The sequence below is a fragment of the Osmia lignaria genome, chromosome 5 (genome assembly GCF_051020975.1).
Source record: "Osmia lignaria lignaria isolate PbOS001 chromosome 5, iyOsmLign1, whole genome shotgun sequence".
Taxonomy (NCBI): domain Eukaryota; kingdom Metazoa; phylum Arthropoda; class Insecta; order Hymenoptera; family Megachilidae; genus Osmia; species Osmia lignaria.
In genome coordinates this window covers 10,414,268-10,433,904 of record NC_135036.1, presented here as the reverse complement: position 1 = coordinate 10,433,904, position 19,637 = coordinate 10,414,268, and the positions used below count along the sequence as shown (strand labels likewise).

The following is a 19,637-nucleotide window of genomic DNA, read 5'->3' as shown; positions in this document are numbered from 1 at the left end:
AGAGAAGGTCTGTCGCACTATCTCTCCTGTTTATTCTATGATATAAAACGACATATAATATATTCTATTGATTATACCATCTATAAACTTACTGTTTCATTACTACTATACACGATTGAATTATTCACTTGGACTTTTTTAGTTATACAATTGTAGTGTTTTGTTCATAATGCCTTTCTTTTATCGTAATCGGTACACGTATATGTGTAGAGGTTAGATATTTAACGGATTTGTGATTTATCAAAAGTATCCTGAAAATTGATTATTCGTTGCAACATACCAGAAGTCATGTTTGTACGTTCTCTGTAAAAATACGTTTGTTGCTTATACTATTTGAATTTACTTATTTTTGTAGTGAGTACTTATAGTCGATAAGTAATAACTTTATCTCTATTTTGATTTATATTCATTTTTAATATTAATGCTTAACCTCACTACTCTTATAACGTGTTTTTAATTAGTTGATGTTGGATATATTACGATTTCTACTTTTACTAACCAATTTTTATTGAAAATAAATTGGATTGCTGCATTGTACTATTTTAATTTTAATGTGATATAAATGTAACACATTTACATATATACATAAATATTTGCATCATGCATGAGATGTTTTCTAGCTTATATTAGAAGATTTGACAGTTGATTCTAGGTGTGATTAAGGGTTAATTACATAGACCTGTAATAAAATGGTCAATGCAAACTGCAAATTTTTATAATTTTAATGAATCTTGGTATTGCAATTAAATTTCTGTTTTTCAAGTAAAATCCATATTACGTGTATTGGTATAAGTAAGATCAGACCAGGGTGAGCCTGGCCCCTTAAAAATAATGATTAGTTCCTTCTATTAAAATTGTGCATATAATTATATCCTTTTTTTCAGGATGTATGAATAAGAAAAATGTCTGTACATTACAAATTCAAATCCACTTTGGACTACGACACTGTGTCCTTTGATGGATTACATATTTCTGTAGCAGACTTGAAGAAAGCTATTTTTCATCAAAAACGTATAGGAAAGAATACAGACTTTGATTTGCAAATAACAAATGCTCAAACTAAAGAAGGTACTTATTACCACATATTTTAATAATTACAATTTTTATGTATAATGTAAAAATTACAAAACTTCTTTTAGATTACACAGATGATAATGCATTAATTGCAAAGAATACCAGTCTTATCGTTGCTAGAGTTCCATTAACAATACAACAGAAACGATCATGGGATAGAAATGAGACTCCTTCGTTTAGTAATTTAAAGGATGAAACTAATTTAGGACGGGCTGTGGACCTAACAAGGCTTGATGGCTCAGAAGAAGATAAGATTCGAGCAATGATGACTCAGTCTACGCAAGATTATGATCCATCAAAGTATGTAAACGTGTAAATAAGATTTGTATCGTATTTCATATCGTACGTACGTACTAATATATATTTATATTTTCGTTAGTTATATGAAAATACGTGGCGCTAATCAAACTGGTGATGTACCCGCAAATTATCGTTGTTACAAATGTCATCAACCTGGTCATTGGATCAAGAATTGTCCGCTTGGAATAAATCAAGAACCCATAGAAATTAAAAAGAGTACAGGTATTCCTAGGAGTTTTATGGTTCCTGTAGAAGGGCCACGAGTTCCCGGTGCTATGATGACACCGACAGGTCAATACGCTGTACCAGCTATTGATCAGTAAGTTTTAATACTAGAAACTACGGATCTCTTAATATGAAATTAAATTTGTTTGATAAATATTTTTTGCATTTCCAGTCAAGCTTATAAAGAGGGTAAAAAGGAACGACCACCGTTTTCCCAAGATCCAGAACCCGCTGTGGAAAAGCCAGAAATTCCGGAGGACTTATTATGTAAAATTTGTAAAGATCTCTTGACAGACGCAGTGATGATACCATGCTGTGGCAATTCATTTTGTGACGAATGTAATTCTTCTTTAGTTTTTACATTTTTATAATAGTTGTAACTGAACATAGTATTCTAGAATACTTTGCATTATAGGTATTCGTACGTTCTTGTTAGAATCCGAGGAACACGAATGTCCAGATTGTAACGAAAAAGATGTATCACCAGAAACTCTTATTCCAAATCGCTTTTTAAGAAACGCTGTAATGAGTTTTAAGAATGAAACTGGGTATGCTAAACGGCAAACATACAGACAACCCTCACAAACCAATAAACAATCTGCAGCACAGTTAGATCAACAAAAAACTGAACCGGTTACATCAAGTCAAACATCAAATCAAAATAAACCTGCTCAAACTGCAGATGCTACTGTACCTTCTCAAGAGTATACAGAATCACAATCAACAAATTTTGAGTCTACACCTCAACAATATCCAGTTACTACACAACCACAGACTGCAAGTAAGTCATACCTCTTTTATATTCTTTTTTATAAAGTAATAAATGATTTGTAATTTGCATGTAATTTCTATATTCGTTTTAACAGCTGCTACTGAATCAACAACAGAACCTGATTTGCAAACTGAGCCTGTAACAAAAGTGGCGTTAGAAGAAGAAACAGAGGTACCACCACCTCCAGGAACAGAACCATTACTACCTATTCCTGCAATCGGCAGTTCACCAGAAAGAGATAGAGAAAGGAGTGATCCCCCAAGTCGCGATAAGAAAGAACGTGAAAATGAATATTCAGGAGAAAGACAATCGAGAGAACGTAGACGAAGTTTTAGCAGAGATAATCACCGTGATAGGTAAATGTTTTAATATTGTTTTAATCATCGGATACTACAGTAGCGTGAATATGCATCGCTGATACATTATTTCATCTGTAACATTTTATCTGGCTAACCTAATGGTTTCTTTCCACTACGTTGAATAGATCAATTGTAACTATTGTATTTTAGAAGTGGAGAACGTGGTCGTAGAATGGAGAACTTGAGACCTGTAAGTCGAAGAAAATCCTTGTCTCCTAGGCACTCACAACACAACGATTATGGTTCTCAAGGAGCACCATTATCACATTTAATGAATCCTCCGCCATCGAAAAGTTATCAGGGGTTGCCACCCGATGATGGACATTATCCACCTAGTATGCATTATGAAAGCGCCATACGTAGATCAACCGAAGATCGTCCAGGCACTCCAACAGTAAGCGCAGGAGTTAGTGGTCACCACCAATATACATGTACATGTATCTCATTCATATATTAATTTTAGGTTGATGAACCACACCTACATGTGCCTTCCAGCAATCAGCCACCGCTTTTACCTTTTCCACCGGGTGAAGATCGTATTCCACAGCCAAGTTACAATCAGCCTCCACCTAATGTACCACCGCATAATCAACCTTTATTACCAGATCCATACATGAGTCATCGAATACCTATTTATCCTCATCAACAAGGATCACACTATGGACCTCCACGATATGAAAGGCCTCCTTATCAACAACAAGGATACAGACCTTCGCAGCCACCCAGAAATTATAATGGACCGCCACGTCCAATTAGAGGATTACATCATTGTAAGTACTTCTGAAAAAAACAAACTTTGTGTAACTTCAGTGAACAAATTTTGTTATATTTAAAAAAATGTTTTCAGTAAGTTATCGAGGATTGCAACCACCACCACCTGGATTAGGTAGAAATATTCATAATGGTAATCCACCTGGGTAAGTTAATATACTTTGATAAAAGTTACATGAAAAATACTATTAATGCCAAACACTACAAATTGACATGATTTATAATGCATAAATGATTACATATTATTTTTCAGTATAATCGATGATCCATTAGAAGCATTTGAACGAATGCTTCGAGAGAAAGATGAACGAGACAGAAGGCTTGGTAAACATAGAAGAAGAAGTAGAACACGGTCAAGATCTCGTAGTTATAGTAGATCTAGATCACGTTCGTTTAGTCGTAGATCACCATTTTCAACTCGCTTAAGTCGGTCTAGAAGCCCTCCATCAAAAAGAAGGTCTTCAAGATCACCTTTACCTCTCAGAACACGAAGTCGTACTCCAAAACGTAGATCAAGAAGTGGAAGTTTCTCAATTAGCAGGTGAATAAACATTTCTAAAAATACTATTTCGAAAGGCCTGGTCCACGTCACAAAATATCTTGCAGTAAAATACTTCATATTTTTTGCAGATCTAGATCGTATTCACGTAGTCAATCCCCTAGATTATCTCTGTCACGAGATAGGGACAGAGAAAGGGATCGTGATCGTGAACGTGATCGTGATCGCGACCGTGACCGTGATCGGGATCGGGACCGGGATCGCGAACGTGAACGTGAACGTGAACGTGACCGTGAACGCGAACGTGAACGTGAACGTGAACGCGAACGAGAACGCGAACGAGAACGTGAACGTGAACGCGAACGTGAACGTGATCGGGATCGTGACCGTGATCGTGATCGAGACCGTGATCGTGATCGTGATCGCGAAAGAGAATTACTTTCTAGATACCGATCACCGCCTAGGTCACCTCCGAGGTATGTTCGTTTATTTATATTTGCAGTAAACAGGGTATTTATTGTACTTATAATATTTTCAGATTTCAAAGAGAGAGGGATCGTGATAGAGATCGACCTAGATCACGTGAACCTAGAGAAGGATGTAATAGTTATTACAATGATTCACCAGCGCATGATTACCAATTCAGAGATCGAGAACGGGATTTACCCCCTCGAGATAGGCCAGTACCTAGATATCCCGTAAGGAACCAAGCTGCTCAGCATAACATACCACCTTTGCTGCCACATTTAGTCACTGGAAATCATCCACCACCGCTTATGTCGTTGGGACCTCCACCTACGGACAGGAAAGACTATTATGATTCCTACAACAGGTATTTCCGCCTCAATAGTACTTTAATTCATGTACACGCTAAGCAGACAGTCTACCGTACCTTATGCTGCTGTCCTGGTTAAGACTGTTTTCGGAATTATGGTGAATGTAACGGCGAAACGATACATTTTATAACGTTTAATGAAAATGTGTATAGAAATATATGTATATATAGGTGTGTGTACACAAACATATACATATATATACATATTATATACTCATAAAATGCGCACACATGCACATATACATATATGCAGAAATAGTTGTATAAATTGATAGATCAGAATATGTTAGTTTTAATAGAATAGTATTACAATTTTGAATATATCAGGAATAGATGAAATTATTTTATTAATCAGAATTATACATATTTATACAACTATTATAAACTGTTAAATTTTTTGTGGTATAAGAGTGATATGTTAACAATAGTGTGTTGTGAGGTAACTGTGCTGTGAAATATGTAGCTGAAAAAAAAACTCAAATCATTTACATTTCAATTAAGTATTTAATTATTATGTTCTATCATTACATAGAGCTGCCATTCAAAGACTGTTACAGTAGAATGATTAAAATTAATTTTTAAAAAATCATTAAGAAATTGTTTCTTTATAAATATAGATTATTTATTGAATTTAAAAATTTTAAATCAAAATGCAAAGTCCAACTATTTGATTCCAATGTGATAAGGAGAAATACATGTTACTGCTTTTCTTAATATTTAATATTTATCTATAGTGTTGAAACAAGTTAATAGAAGCGTATGTAAAGGGATGTGTGTGTTTTACACATATAGTATGTGTATTTTCAGTTGTATTATTTTACTGTATTTTTATTAAAAAATACTGTATGTGGTACGAAGAGGTTTCATAAAACTAGTCATTTAATTTTTAAAAGTATTTTATTTATTTGAGCAATTTCAAAAGATTTATACGTGATTCAGGTACAGTAATCTTGATTATCCAAAATAAATTTTTATATTTTCGATTAAACATGAACAAACCTACCAAAATTTGCTCGTTTTTCTTGTTTCTGAAAAATGTTGGATAATTAAGATTAAACAAACTTGAAGCAATTTAAATCTTAGTATGTATAAATAATTTGTAGGGATTAATTTATTTCATAACAAGTTGACACTTTCCTAAATTGATGGATATCTTTACTTTTTCACATTAATGTATTTTGATTAGGTACTATAGTTTGAAAACATTTAATTTCATATACGCAATAATTATTAATCATGGGAATAGGGAAAAGCCAAATACTTAACATGTTACAGACATTAAAGATAATGAAATTTTGATGATATACATTTTGAAATAAGATATGTTTTTTTATGCTTCAGTAATTCGGTATTTTCATGTAAATTGAAAAACATTTAATTGAAAGGATTTTATATGAACAGTATATTTTAATTATAAACGTTGTACAAATTCACTAGTTCCATAAGTGTAATAAATTAAATTGAACACAGTTTATTATCAGAGATCCTTTCTAATTTTTTGTTCTTCAATATCAATTCTGTAATTATTATTAAATTATTCTGCTATAAATATATTAATTTACAGTAGTACAAATTAGAAAATTGATATAATTTATAATGAAATATTGCATTGTCTGTGATAATTTACAAACTACTGAAGAATTAGTGTGATTAGTTACACTTAATTGTGCTCAGCCTATATTTTTTGTAACATCGAATGATTTGAAACGCGTCTATGGATCTGAAGTATCGCTGCTTGAAGTTTTTAAATGTCAATAATATTAATGCATTGTTAAATTTCTGCAATTTACATTTGAAATTCTCAAGTAGCGTATATGTATTATTAAAAATATGGGAATTAAATATGATTTATAAACGAAGCAATAAGTATAATCAGTTTGTGGAAATATTATTTTAAATTACTTAAAAGAAAACTATTATAATTTTTGTTTAATACTTAAAAATTTGAAACAATTTATTAAAATATTAGAAACTTCTTATCAGTATTTCTAAGAACATTGAGTTTGTTCTTTTGTGAAAGAACAGATTATAAACTCTATGTACATGTATTTATTAGACGCGTTAAGCATATTGTTTAAAACCATAAAAATCTCATTGTTTTCATAGCAAAAGCTTTTTGCTTCGAAAATTAAAATAGGCTCGTATTACAAAATAGTTTATATACTTAATAATATACATAATGAATTTTATATTTTCTGTAGTAGGATAAGTATTTTTAATATTACATTCCTTTCAATTATCATTATGATAATAATATTTGCAAAGAAGAACTGTATTTTTGTATACGCGGGTTAAGGAAATATTTTTTATAAAAATGACATAAATATTTATGTTGATTTTTTTTTGTTCATTTGTTGTTATCTCTGTATAGTCATTTACATGCATGTAAAATATTGTTTGTATATACATAATGACATATGCAAATAACAAAAAAAAAAGTGAAAGAAGAAGACAGAAGCAAGGAAAAGTGTTAACTGCAAGGACCAACTTGGAGATTGCTGAAGCTACCCAGCTGATTGACAGATCTACATGGTTTCTGAATCAGGTGAATTCAGGGCCAAATCAACATTTGTAACATATAAAAAAGAAAGTATTTCTTTTTTTTCTTTCTATTTTTAATACTTGAAAAGTATTAGAAAATATTTTTCTAAAAAGAGATCACTGTAATGTTATTAACTGAAAGTTAAAATTAAATTGTGCAATACATTTATTAATTTTTTAATGATAATATAAGAATATATTAGAAGTTATGAATGTTGGTTTATTTACTTTTCGTTTTTATGACATCATAGACAGTAACTAAAACGTATTTGGTAATAGGTAATTTCATCTATTCATCTTTTCAGCTTCAGTGTAACTTCTACGTTAAAACTTTAACTTTTCATAGCAGCTTCACAGTAAGAAAAAAAATGGTAAAATCATTTTTTTTTACAAATAACAACATTTAGCTAAAATACAACTGTAATCCTTTGGTCTAGAATTAAACAACTATATATATATATACATATATATAATTAAACAATTATATATTTTGACATGTATCTTTATTGAAAAGATTCATAAATTTATAGATTGTATGTAACCTGGATTTAGACTTATAGGATAAATAATTAAATGTACAACAGTTTTTAGTTCTATTTTAATATTAAATGATCTATAGATTACAACGTTTACAATGTCAGTGACCTATCAACTGTAAAGTTCAGAGACTGAATGTAATAATTAAAAAAAAATATAAACAGTTTTTATGGATTTTTTGTCAACAGGTATTCTGGACCATCGACGCAACGTTTTGCCAGTCCTTTGCGAGATGTGCCTCATAAAAGATTTGATGATGTTGCACCTCCTGGAACAGAGGGTTACTATGATCTTTCACCTCCAGGTGTTGAAGTTTCTGAAAGATCATTACGCGATGATCGTGACCGACGCGTATTAAGAGATCAAGAAGATCGTGAGCATTCTCTTAAAGATAATGATAACGAAGAACGGGATAGATTATCATTAAGGGATGACAGGTAAAGAAATGATGTAAAATTCACAGTAATTAAAAATATTTACTAATATTAATTTCATATAAATTTTCTTTCTTCAGGGGTCGTGAACGGGATGATCGTTTCCGTGAAAGAGATGAAAGAGACCGAAGAGTTTTAAACAGAGATCGTGAAGATCGCGAAAGGCAAGGATTGTCTAGAGATCATGATGACAGAATACGTGATAAAGATGATCGTGATAGAAGGGAGAAAGAGAAAGAGCGAGATGATAGACATACCCGCGACCGTCGAGACGACGATAGACATATTGATAAAAAGGATTATGATAAAGATCGGTAAGTATGTTTATAACATAATATTCTACGCGTATAATGTGCCATTTTATGTGCCTTTTACCAATAACGATTTCAAATTTAAAAAAATTGATTATTTTAGTTACAGAGACGATAGAGATCGTCATAGACAGGACGATAAGAATCGTTCCCGTGAAAAGGATAGACGCGAACGCGATTACGAATCCGAAAAAGATAGAGATCGTCACGAACGTTACGAGCGACGTTCGGTTGAAAAGAAGAAAACCAGAAAGAGTTTAACACCTTATTCACAGAAATCTAGAACCGATGGAAAGGATGTATCTCCAGAACGTATGAAGAAAAAGGAAAAAGATCACGAGGAAAGGAACGAAGAGAAGAAGAAAGAGAAGAAAATCAAAGAAAAGAAGAAGAAGAAAGACGACGAGAAAGAGAAGAAAAAGAAGAAGAAGAAAGAAAAGAAATCTGGTCAGAAAGATGCGATAAAAGACGAACCTATAAAGTCAATTGAACAGGAAGAATTAATAGTAGAAACTAAACAGGAAACTATGTCGCCAACGAAAGCTGACGTTATCAAATCAACCAATGAAGATGAGAATATTGAAAATAGGATAGTCTGTATTCCTCCTGAACCCAGTATGGAGGAATCCATTAAAGAAGAATTTGAGGATAAATCTTTGGCAATGAATCCGGAACCTCCAGAATTCCACGAGCCTAGCCCAGAAAGAATGGATCACACAGAATTTGGAACGAATCCACCCAATCCGAATTTCAAACCAATTCCAGAATTAAAATCAGAGATCAAACCCATTGACAACCTTTACAGTGGATTGGACGATACAGAAATAAATACGGTAATAACAGAAAAATATTCTTTACTATCAGAGAATGAAACAGAAGAGAAAAGTACATTGTTAGGAGATAAATCTCCTAAGAAGGATGAATTCTTAGCTCCTCTGCCAGAGCTATCTAAATGGGAAAGGGATGACACGGTGGAAAAAGGTGATGAAATATGCGACACTTCTATAGAAAAGATCCAAACGGACGAACCTAAAAGTACTAAAGTAGTAACATCAGAGGTGTTAAAACGAGCTGAAAATGCGATATTCCAAAAAGCGATCAACGCCATTAGGCCAATTGAAATAAAGAAGATAAGCGAAAGTAGAAAGGTACTGTATCAAAATCCAGAACCTAAGGTAATTGAAACTGAACCAAATAGAGAACCCAGAAAGAGCGTGAACGTAACGATAAACGTCGGACGAAATGAGAGGAACGTTGAAATAACGGAACCGGTAAAGAAAGCCAAATTGGACAGAACAAAATTCAAGCCGGTACCAGAAACTTATTCACCTACGAGACTTTCAGCTAAGGAAAGGCTGGGTGAGAAGGTAGAGGAGAATAAAGAAAGAAAAATTAGTCCTATTAAAAGTTTCTTAGACAGGCGCGAAGGAAAGGGTGAAAATCAATCTAGAAGTAGATCTCCTAGGATTAGAGATAAAAGAATTTCTCCGCTGTTAGACAGACGCGTCGATTCGTCGTTAAATTTACCAGGAAACGAAAGAAAAGTATTTCTGGATGACAGAAAACGAGAGAACAAGGATCGTTCGAAGGACAGAAACGAGTTTAGGAATGAACGACACGACATGAGATCTGACAGGGATCCAAGGGGAGATTTTAGATCAACGCGAAACGATGTTAAAGATAAAGACAGGGATAAGGAGAGGGATAGAGAAAGAAGAGGTAGAACACCGTCTTGTACATTTAAAAGAAATGATATTTCGAAGATAAGTCTTTTAAAAGGTAGAGACGATGATAGTGATAGAAGGAGGGAGAAGAAGTCTAAAGAGGATAAGAAGAGGAAGAAGGACCATCGAAGTAGGAGTAAATCTAAAGAACACAAAAAACGAAAAGAGAAAAAACACAAGAAGGATAAGGAAAAGAATTCAGAAAAGAAACAGAAGCACAAAGAGAATATTGTTCTGAAAGATAAAGTTGAAACCAGTGAAACGAAAATAAATTATGAAAATCCTGAACCTCCTGTCGTTGAATCGATAAAGAAGCAAAGAAAGAATCCAAGGCTGGTATCTGATCGTAAACGTAGCATACTTGATGAAGCTAATTTCGAGCCTGATTATAGTGCTTCAGATTCTGAATCTGACGGCGAAGATGGTAAAGTAATGCCGTTACCAGCTAAGAAGCTTAAACTAGACGAGCCGGACATGGAAAAAGAAATGGACATAAAACCTCTTAAAAAGCGATCAAAATCAACAAGTAGCGAGGATTCGTCTAGTAGTTCGGACAGTTCAAGCACAGATACTGATAGTTCAGACGAGTCACACAAAAAGAAGAAGAAAAAGCACAAGAAGCATAAGAAGAAGAAGTCTATAAAAAAGGATAGTAGTTCTGATACAGATTCATATTCGGACTCCTCAGATACAAGTAGCGACGAGGAGAAACACAAAAAGAAATCAAAAAAGTCGAAGAATAGAAACAAACAAGCTAAGAAGAAGAAAAAGTCCAAACACAAATGACGTCATTAGATGTCTTAAATGTTTTAAAACTGAATTTTGACAGAAACTTTTCTTTGTGAATGCTTTTTAATTGTAAGATCCTCTACCAGAATTATTTCTAATTATCTGCATCGAATTAAGATTGTTATTCGACATCTATAAAACAACATAGCCAGTTTATGCTATATTTACAATATCATAACAGGGTTCAAAGTTGCTTTGAACAGACATTGATTGATTGATTACTTATTACTGATATCTTTTTAGATAAAAAATTGAACAAAATGATAAGTGAAAAGAAGTGATGCGAGTCGTTTAACTGGTAATATTTAATTTTCAAATATTATTAAGGCCTTTAATGATTGTCTATATTCCAGTTCCATCTTTGAAATATTGTAAGTAAATTCGTTACAATAAGTGATGTACATTATAGCAGTCAGTAGATAGTATCGTTAAGAAATACAATACTTTTAGAGAATAACAGCAGTTATATATTTACAATCCCTAATATTTCAATATTGTATTGTACTTTCATAATGTAATGTCAGTATGTAAAAGACGTCATCAAATAAAAAGACCAAATTCTTTTAACTTATCTTTGTTTTATGAAATATTACAAATGCTTTATTGTACAAAATCTTTTTATTACATTAGATTTTCTTTATAAATCCAAATTTTATTGTTTTCGAAAATTTGAATTTGATCATAGAAAGGATTTCAAACTTTTAATATCCACGAGTTTAATTTTTTTATGTAGTTTTAAAATTTTTATATGTTTCCACTATACTACATAATAACGGTACATTTTGGCTGCTTTCGCTTTCTTCTGTTCCTAAGCTTTGCACGAGCAACGATCTGTCGAGTGGTTGTTTTGATAAATTAGATTCTAAAACAGAAATATAATTTTATCAATGTTAGGTTTTTGAATGTATTATGCTATATACAACTAATACCTGAGATAAATACAGTGGAACTATATTTATATCCCATCCAATCCAAATATTCTCTAATAAGTTCATTTATGAATGCAATGTCTTGAGAAGGTTTTGGAAGTTTCATTTTATTTCCTTTGTTCGAATTATCTAATAGTTTTATTACTTCTGTCCGTACTTTAGCTTTTATACGTCCTAATTCTCCATCGGTTTTAAGCGATTCTCTTACCGCTGTATAAAAAGATATTTTAAAAAAGAAAATGATTTTGGTTTTAAAATAACATATACGTTGTAAATGACTTATTTAATAAATACCATTAATTAAATCCTTTTCTGTTGCCATATTTTATCATTAGGAAAAAAAAGCAAATTCAAGAAGTGCTGTTTGAAATGTTTATTATGATAGTGTATCGCATATACGATTTATAGCTTGAAGTGGCTGTGCTTGAAGCTATTTTCAAGTATTAATCGTTTCAAGATGTAATTAGACTATAGTTTGTTGGATATTGTAGAAGATGCTACTGCTTATTCTTCTGAAGTGCCGTCCTTTGATATCGATGAAAAGCAACAAGCATTGGTATAAAATAGAAAAATATAAACCCTTGATTCATTCAAAGATATACTTTTAACGAAATTGTAGAGAATTCTGAAAAATTTTAATTATTTTCAAATGATAAGAGGAATATTAAAAACAGTTTAATATTCTATGACATAACAAATAATTATACTGTGCTAGCATAAGTATGCAAAATTTGCATTGCATATTTTGAATACTTAGTTATTGATAGACACAAGATATGCAACACATTTGTAAAGAATTAAATTTCAAATTTTAAATGTAAAAGTTCATCGGTAATATTTCATATGTCATTGCATATATTAAAATTTATAGTTAATTTTTCTTTAATAATAACGTATAATTTGTTGCAAACGATGGTTTTTATTAGTAAATTTTCAAACGAACCTTAAACTAAGGACCGCCTGGCCTATTTTATCCCCCTTCTGTTTCCTAGTTCTCCACCGTCATCTTTACTCGTCCTTGCTAAAGTAACGTCTTTCTGCTAGTTTGACGTTTATTAGATAAGCAAGTTTGTTTCGTATTACGAATTTACTTTATTTCGATTAATAAATTACTTGACGATATAGTTGATTTTTTCATCTGTATGCCTTGCGTACGATCACATCTTTTCAAATTTTCCATGAGTAAGTAAGTTGTTTATTGATTTCGATACGATACTTTATAACATGCGTCAATATTCGCGATCACTTATTCGTGAATAAAAGACAAATTTTTAACGAATTTATTAAGTTATATCGGTGAAATTGACAAGCTTTTTAAATTTAACTAGTTATAATTAATTTAGGCCTGGTACCTTTGGTTTAATTGAATTTTGAAGGTTCTTGTTTATTAATTAATTAACATTAATTAAATTACTGTTAGTTTTCATTAAGATGTTTTTATAATAAATGAAGAATGTTTGAATGACCATGTTTTATATTTACATTACAGATGTTTCTATAGTCTTCCTGCAGCTATTGGTAATGCAAATACCCTTCCTTCATTCAAAATCTGCAAGATGGTATTCGTCTTCAAGATTTAATTTTAGCTGAGAATAGAAATGTGAAAAATGACACGATATTTGAAAGTGGTATATAGCATTCGATTTAACATCTTCTATAAATAAGTACGAAATGTGATAATATTTATTTAAATGATGTCAATATGTAATCTAATTCTACTGGCTCTAATCTTATTTTTAACATTACAGAGTACGACGAAATTGATTTAGTTTTGTGGTGATGCGGGGATGTGGATCTGTCTTGATCCTATAGAAAGCCGAGAAGGCTGGCGTGCTTCTATTTTGTTCTTCGTATTTCTTTATTGGACATCTTTTGGTATTAATGGCAGTCTAACAAATGCATCTAACATTCATAATACCGTTACATCAAAAGTGTTATCGCCAGTTTCAACGCATCATGACGACGACGAATGTAGGAATGTGACCACTGACGATAGAGGGGGTACGTATGCATATGATATTACAATATCGAAAAATAATATTTAGTAATTAATTTAATTGTAATCTAATCTAATATTAATAAACTACTCTGCAGCTACTGGTCTCTCAGTGGTTAGTCAAGGATCTGGTTCTCCTCATTCGCCAATAGTGCCTCCACCTTTTCTCTATGGAGTTCTTACCTGCCAACCCTATCAAGGAATTTCTGTGAATCACATATACTTTCAACTAGCCAATGCCTTCTTTCTCTTGTCACATCTCGCACCGAGTGGCATACATGGCGTACTTTATTTAAGGTGCACTCTGCTCGTGGGCTGTGCCTTTCTTGCTTTGTGGGGCTGGACAATAGCTTGTTGGCTAGACGCTGCTCTTTGGAATGCTCTGTTTGTTGCCATCAACTTCGTCCATGTATGCACGCTTCTTTATAAGCTCAGGCCTATCAAGTTTTCAAGGGAAGTTGAAGAGGTAAGTTAGGAGAGGAATTGAAATTGTTTAATCTGATATTATAGGATACTTATTTATTTGTTAGTAAACAAGATGTCTCAAAAAATAAAGAGTAAGCCAAAACGTGCAAATTCTTCATATATGGTAAAGAATATTACAAAGTCTTTTAATTTTTATAGGTATATGTTGCAGTGTTCCAGCCACTGAGAGTGTCACGTCATCAGTTTAAAAAAGTATTAAATTGTATGAAGATTATTCGGCAATTGAAATATCAAGAGGTTTATGCCCAAGAAAAAGTGACCAAAGTTGATTCTTTATCATTAGTACTTTCTGGAAAGTAAGTTAGCACTATAAATAATAATCGATATTTGTTTATCAGGTAGCTTTTCTTTTTCAATTAAAAATTAATTAATGTTTAAACAACAATAATTTAATAATTTTTGTTGCATATACTTCTTCAGGTTAGTAGTATCACAAAATGGAAGAGCATTACATATTGTCTTCCCACATCAGTTCCTGGATTCTCCAGAATGGTTTGGTGTATCAACGGACGAGTACTTTCAGGTTTATATACTTGTAACAATTTTATGCATTCGTTGTATGTGTGTACTTGAATAATATGGGGTGATTTCCTTGCTGATTAACATACATGTAAATCCAAATATAATTGTGAAAATAAATTGATACTTTTTATATACTTAGGTATCAATAACAGCTATGGAAGAATCAAGGATATTATTATGGCATAGAGACAAGTTAAAATTAAGCATAATTAGTGATCAATTTCTGCAGGCAGTGTTTGATCATATTTTGGGAAGAGATGTAGTCAAAAAATTGATGCAAGTATGTTTATATTTATAAATATTCTTTTATTGACTGATCATTTTAAATTTCTTTAATAATGCTGTTCACGATATATGTTATATAAAAATTATTTTTTATTAGGTTAGTGAAACAATGGCTGCTAGCAGTCATCAGCAACAAAATGGACAAGTAATTGGTTTAGGTGGTATTGGCGCCTTAGAAAATGATCCTGATACTAAACTTTTTGTTGTGAAAAAGACGGGCGATAGTCAAGGTATTACTGCTCTCATCAGTCGTCAACTTCAAGGTAAGTACTTTTCAACCAATAGCTTTTTCTTGATAAAATGTGTGAAATTAAAAAAAAACGATAACTTACAATAAAGTATAATAAAGAGTATAATTTAAATGTTAATAAATTATTAGACCGTATAATTATGTCATTTGTAAATTGTTGACATGTACTTATGTATTAAAACACTTAAAAGATGTGTATAGGATAATATGTATATAGATAATTAACTTATAATATACAAATGTGTGTAAGTTAACTCTGTAATTAATTATTTATATACACATTACCTAAAACTGTAAGAAATTTTTATAATACACTACATTTACGTAGAATAGTGGGGTAAGCACACGCATGTGTGTTGTATATTTACATTGAATACCGTTTTGTATCTTTGTTGATATTTATAAATTTATCATGTATAATGGGAATTTATTATATGCAGTATATTTAATTCTAAAAATGTACAATCTTCTTTATTGTTTATGTGACAAGTATATTTTCAAATTGTTTATCTTTTGCATGATTGGTGGCATGTTACTTGCATGAAATTTGATACTAATGATATACATTTGCAAATTTATTATATCATGCAGAACACCCTTTTTATAATTTTGCAAAAATTTTAATTTTGCTTTGGATAGAAGAGAGAATGCCGCTGCTGTACACAACTCAGGAAGTGCTGAACAACACTTTGCATCACATCAATCACTTATGTACACCTACCTTACATCCTGTGCAACACAGCAATGTTCAGTCCTCCTTGTAACATTCCTGTGACACAAATTGTGCAATTACTTTGCACAAATTTATGTTATATTTCTACAATGGATGTCCATAGATTTATACAAATATCATTGGGTAACTTCATTTATTTTCTTCTGGTTATTGTTTCCAGGTGAGTTGTCTTTGCGTTTATGTATTTTTATTTTATATTCTGTTTATTTTACAATTGTAGTTACAATGTTGTATTATTATTATTATCAAACTTATAGTCTTTCTGGAATATCCTGTATTGTAAAGAATCGTGAACATTTTCAGATGAAAAGTCTTTTTAGTACGCAGTAGAAAATTATTAGAGTTTTATAATTCTTTAACTGGTACTTCCCTCTGTGTATGTATTATATTACGTAATACATATTATTATTATTATTGTTATTATAATTCCGATAATAATGTATTTTCTTATTTATATGTAGATATCGTGATTGTATATATACACACAATTTATATATTACAAATATATTACTATTTTAAATATCTTAATTAATGTTATGGAAAATAAATAAAAAAAATGTTTATATTATTTCGTTGCAGCAGCAGGCGATCCAAATGCATGGAGATTGGGAAGAATTGAAGAGACTGATCATGAAACACCTGTTTAATGAAATGATCATTAGACGAATGTCATCCTTAGCAGTCAATATAAAGCGACACCGGTCTTTTTACATAATGTAAAATATTTATCATTTCTGGAAACATAGTATGGTGTGCTGTGTGTGGAACAATTGAACATTCTCTTGCCAATTGATCATTTTTCCCACAACTAGTCAAGCATAATTAATACTGAAAGGAAAGATTTGATTGTTCATAGTTATATAATGGTTCCATCCTAGTTTATAAAACGATGTACAATTATATATTTCTTTATGCTTCCAATATATTATTGAATACCACTAAAACTGGTTTAAAAGTGGCTATTTATAATTCACACTGATTTATTTCTTAACATATGCATATGTTTAATATTGAATGAATACGATTTTATGTATGTATATTGAAATGGAATGGAATAGAATGGAAGTTGTTCATTCACAACGGCGTAACTTCTTTAGTGAGAGATCTGTGATTTATTGGAACTGATAGAGGAAAAGAAATTAGGGAGGCCTAAATACCTGATTGTTTCCCATACTCAGATATAGTGCCTTTTTACTTGCATTTCATTTATTAATTTATCAAGGAAAAACATATACAGTACTATTGTACACTAATTTACATATGTATTCAATATATTTTTAAAAAAGTTCCTGGCGGAAATCCATATATTGCAGTAAATAATATTAAATTTAATATAAATAATACTGTTGAAAAATGAAAATTATAAAAGTGTAATATGATCAATCCTCTGTCATTATGTTTGTAATAATTCATTCACAAATTCAATAATCTATGTTATTTCTAAAATCATTTGATGAAACAAATAATACAGCAAAACAGTTTAGAAAATTTAATGGAACAATTAAGATGTAACAAATATAATGGCGAAGGTATAGTTAGATTTTAGACAATTTCCTTCATAGATGTTATTGTTGATGATTAAAATAATTAAATGTAATGAAGCACTTATAATGTTTACTGTTTCAGTTGGCGATTTCCGCTAGCAACTGGTCATTACATTACAATCAAAACTGTTTTTTAAATAAAATTCATACAGAAAAATGTTGCGTGAGTCATAATATCATAGCACTATTAGGAAAACGGCGTTCAAATTAGAAGTACAGGAAGTTACGCCAGAAAGCGCTGAATGGTAATAAAACCACAACATGAGCTATATTGATAGAATATTTATATTGATATACATTGCTGATAGAAAAATAAAAAAATGCATATAACTTTTAATGTTTAATATCGTAAATTTATCAGAAATTGATACAATAATATTATAATCATAATTATTGGTTTTTTGCTTGAAGAAGAAAACAATGTTAATGTTGAACCTAATTTATTTGTAAGTGATAATTACAATAAAAATCACTTATTCGTGAAAGAGATAACAAAAAATTAATACGCACAGAGGAATATAGAAGAAAACATTCGAATGAAAAGCGAAATTTGAAGTAAAAAATCTCAGGTTTCAATAATTGGATACACTTTTAGGAGGAAAAAAAACAAAGAAAATTCTGGAAGACAATTTTGTCTAGTCTGTAATATAATGTATTAAAAAAATAATACTTTCAAATGTTGCTAATTGAATTCAATGCCCAGTTAAGGTTGTAATACATACTTTAAGAAAACTTTTTATATGTAAAATTATACTCCTAAACATACTTTATTCCAAATATTATAACTAGTTTAAAGGTTGGATAATAATCACTCCATCATGATTGTAAAAATAATTTTCTCTTTATTCTATGAAAAAGAATCAAATTACTTTTTGTATAATGTTAAATTGAAAATGATATTCGTATCTGTGTAAGAGACATTAACTGTTTATTTGAATGGATGTAAATTGTTCATTATTAATCTTTATTGTTTATTATTTCTTATTGTTATAATTATGTGTAACCGTTTTTAGCATATAATTAGGTATACACAGAGGTATCAATGAAAGAAGAAAATTTAAGCCATATTGAATACAATAATGAAAAGTTTAAAGAGAGGAATAAAAAAATTAGTTTTAGAAAAAGATATTTATAAATCAATCCTTTTCTCCTTTTTGTTTAAGTATATTCAATATGTTTCGAACGTATGTATATTTTGTTATATTGACAATTTTTTAAACATTATGTATAAAACATATTTTAGTTTATTACTGATGAAGATAAAAAATTATTGAATTAATTGATAAATTTATATTTTAAAAAACCCGCCAAAAACAATTCTTTTAAATTCGATCTTAGCGCCATCTCTTCGAAAACGGCGCAAACTACTCGACAAATAGTTTCCGCGATTGCCCGACAGGTGGCACTAGCGTCGATGCTTTCGGGGTCCTTGGAACCCCGGGTGGTGAGTCGGTGTGCAGAGTCAATTGATGCTCCGGGGTCCTTGGCACCCCATGAACAATCTTGAAGTCGACTGTAGCGCCATCTATACGCGAACGGCTGAAACTACTCGACAAGTGGTTTCCGCGATTTCCCGATAGGTGGCGCCAGTGTAGATGCATTCGGGGTCCTCGGAACCCCGGCGGTAGGTCGGTATGCAGAGTCAACCAAGGCTCCGGGGTCCCTGACACCCCAAGAACAATCTCGAAGTCGACTATAGCGCCATCTATACGCGAACGGCT

General features: G+C 31.3%; 3 protein-coding genes across 8 annotated transcripts; 2 read left to right on the top strand and 1 right to left on the bottom strand.

Moving 5' to 3' along the window:
• Positions 1–91: 91 nt before the first annotated feature.
• LOC117605081 (something that sticks like glue) lies at positions 92–13,722 on the top strand. Of its 4 annotated transcripts, XR_013062219.1 has the most exons (17): positions 92–294; positions 885–1,068; positions 1,140–1,374; positions 1,454–1,693; positions 1,772–1,938; positions 2,015–2,380; positions 2,466–2,727; positions 2,881–3,124; positions 3,194–3,500; positions 3,578–3,647; positions 3,755–4,042; positions 4,132–4,476; positions 4,539–4,832; positions 8,102–8,350; positions 8,428–8,661; positions 8,762–11,542; positions 13,590–13,722. XR_013062219.1 is itself a non-coding variant. In XM_034325947.2 (16 exons), the coding sequence occupies exons 2-16, from the start codon at positions 903–905 to the stop codon at positions 11,166–11,168; spliced, it is 5,874 nt and encodes a 1,957-aa protein (XP_034181838.2). In that variant the 5' UTR covers positions 92–294; positions 885–902; the 3' UTR covers positions 11,169–11,714. The 4 variants fall into 4 exon arrangements, 3 of the variants coding, with proteins under 3 accessions (XP_034181838.2, XP_034181839.2, XP_034181840.2); XM_034325947.2 differs by lacking the exon at positions 13,590–13,722 and having other exon boundaries at positions 8,762–11,714; XM_034325948.2 differs by lacking the exon at positions 13,590–13,722 and having other exon boundaries at positions 92–354; positions 8,762–11,714.
• On the bottom strand, positions 11,773–13,137 carry LOC117605084 (centrosomal protein 20). The gene is made up of 4 exons (XM_034325954.2): positions 13,044–13,137; positions 12,395–12,725; positions 12,101–12,310; positions 11,773–12,033 (listed from the first exon to the last, which is right to left on the bottom strand). The coding sequence occupies exons 2-4, from the start codon at positions 12,420–12,422 to the stop codon at positions 11,897–11,899; spliced, it is 375 nt and encodes a 124-aa protein (XP_034181845.1). The 5' UTR covers positions 12,423–12,725; positions 13,044–13,137; the 3' UTR covers positions 11,773–11,896.
• LOC117605082 (popeye domain-containing protein 3) lies at positions 13,600–19,011 on the top strand. Of its 3 annotated transcripts, none has more exons than XR_004581571.2 (9): positions 13,602–13,764; positions 13,849–14,101; positions 14,195–14,562; positions 14,721–14,878; positions 15,003–15,105; positions 15,244–15,384; positions 15,487–15,652; positions 16,279–16,532; positions 16,955–19,011. XR_004581571.2 is itself a non-coding variant. In XM_034325951.2 (8 exons), the coding sequence occupies exons 2-8, from the start codon at positions 13,888–13,890 to the stop codon at positions 17,017–17,019; spliced, it is 1,218 nt and encodes a 405-aa protein (XP_034181842.1). In that variant the 5' UTR covers positions 13,600–13,764; positions 13,849–13,887; the 3' UTR covers positions 17,020–19,011. The 3 variants fall into 3 exon arrangements, 1 of the variants encoding a protein (XP_034181842.1); XR_004581568.2 differs by having other exon boundaries at positions 13,622–13,764; positions 16,952–19,011; XM_034325951.2 differs by lacking the exon at positions 16,279–16,532 and having other exon boundaries at positions 13,600–13,764; positions 16,952–19,011.
• The last annotated feature ends 626 nt before the right edge of the window (positions 19,012–19,637 follow it).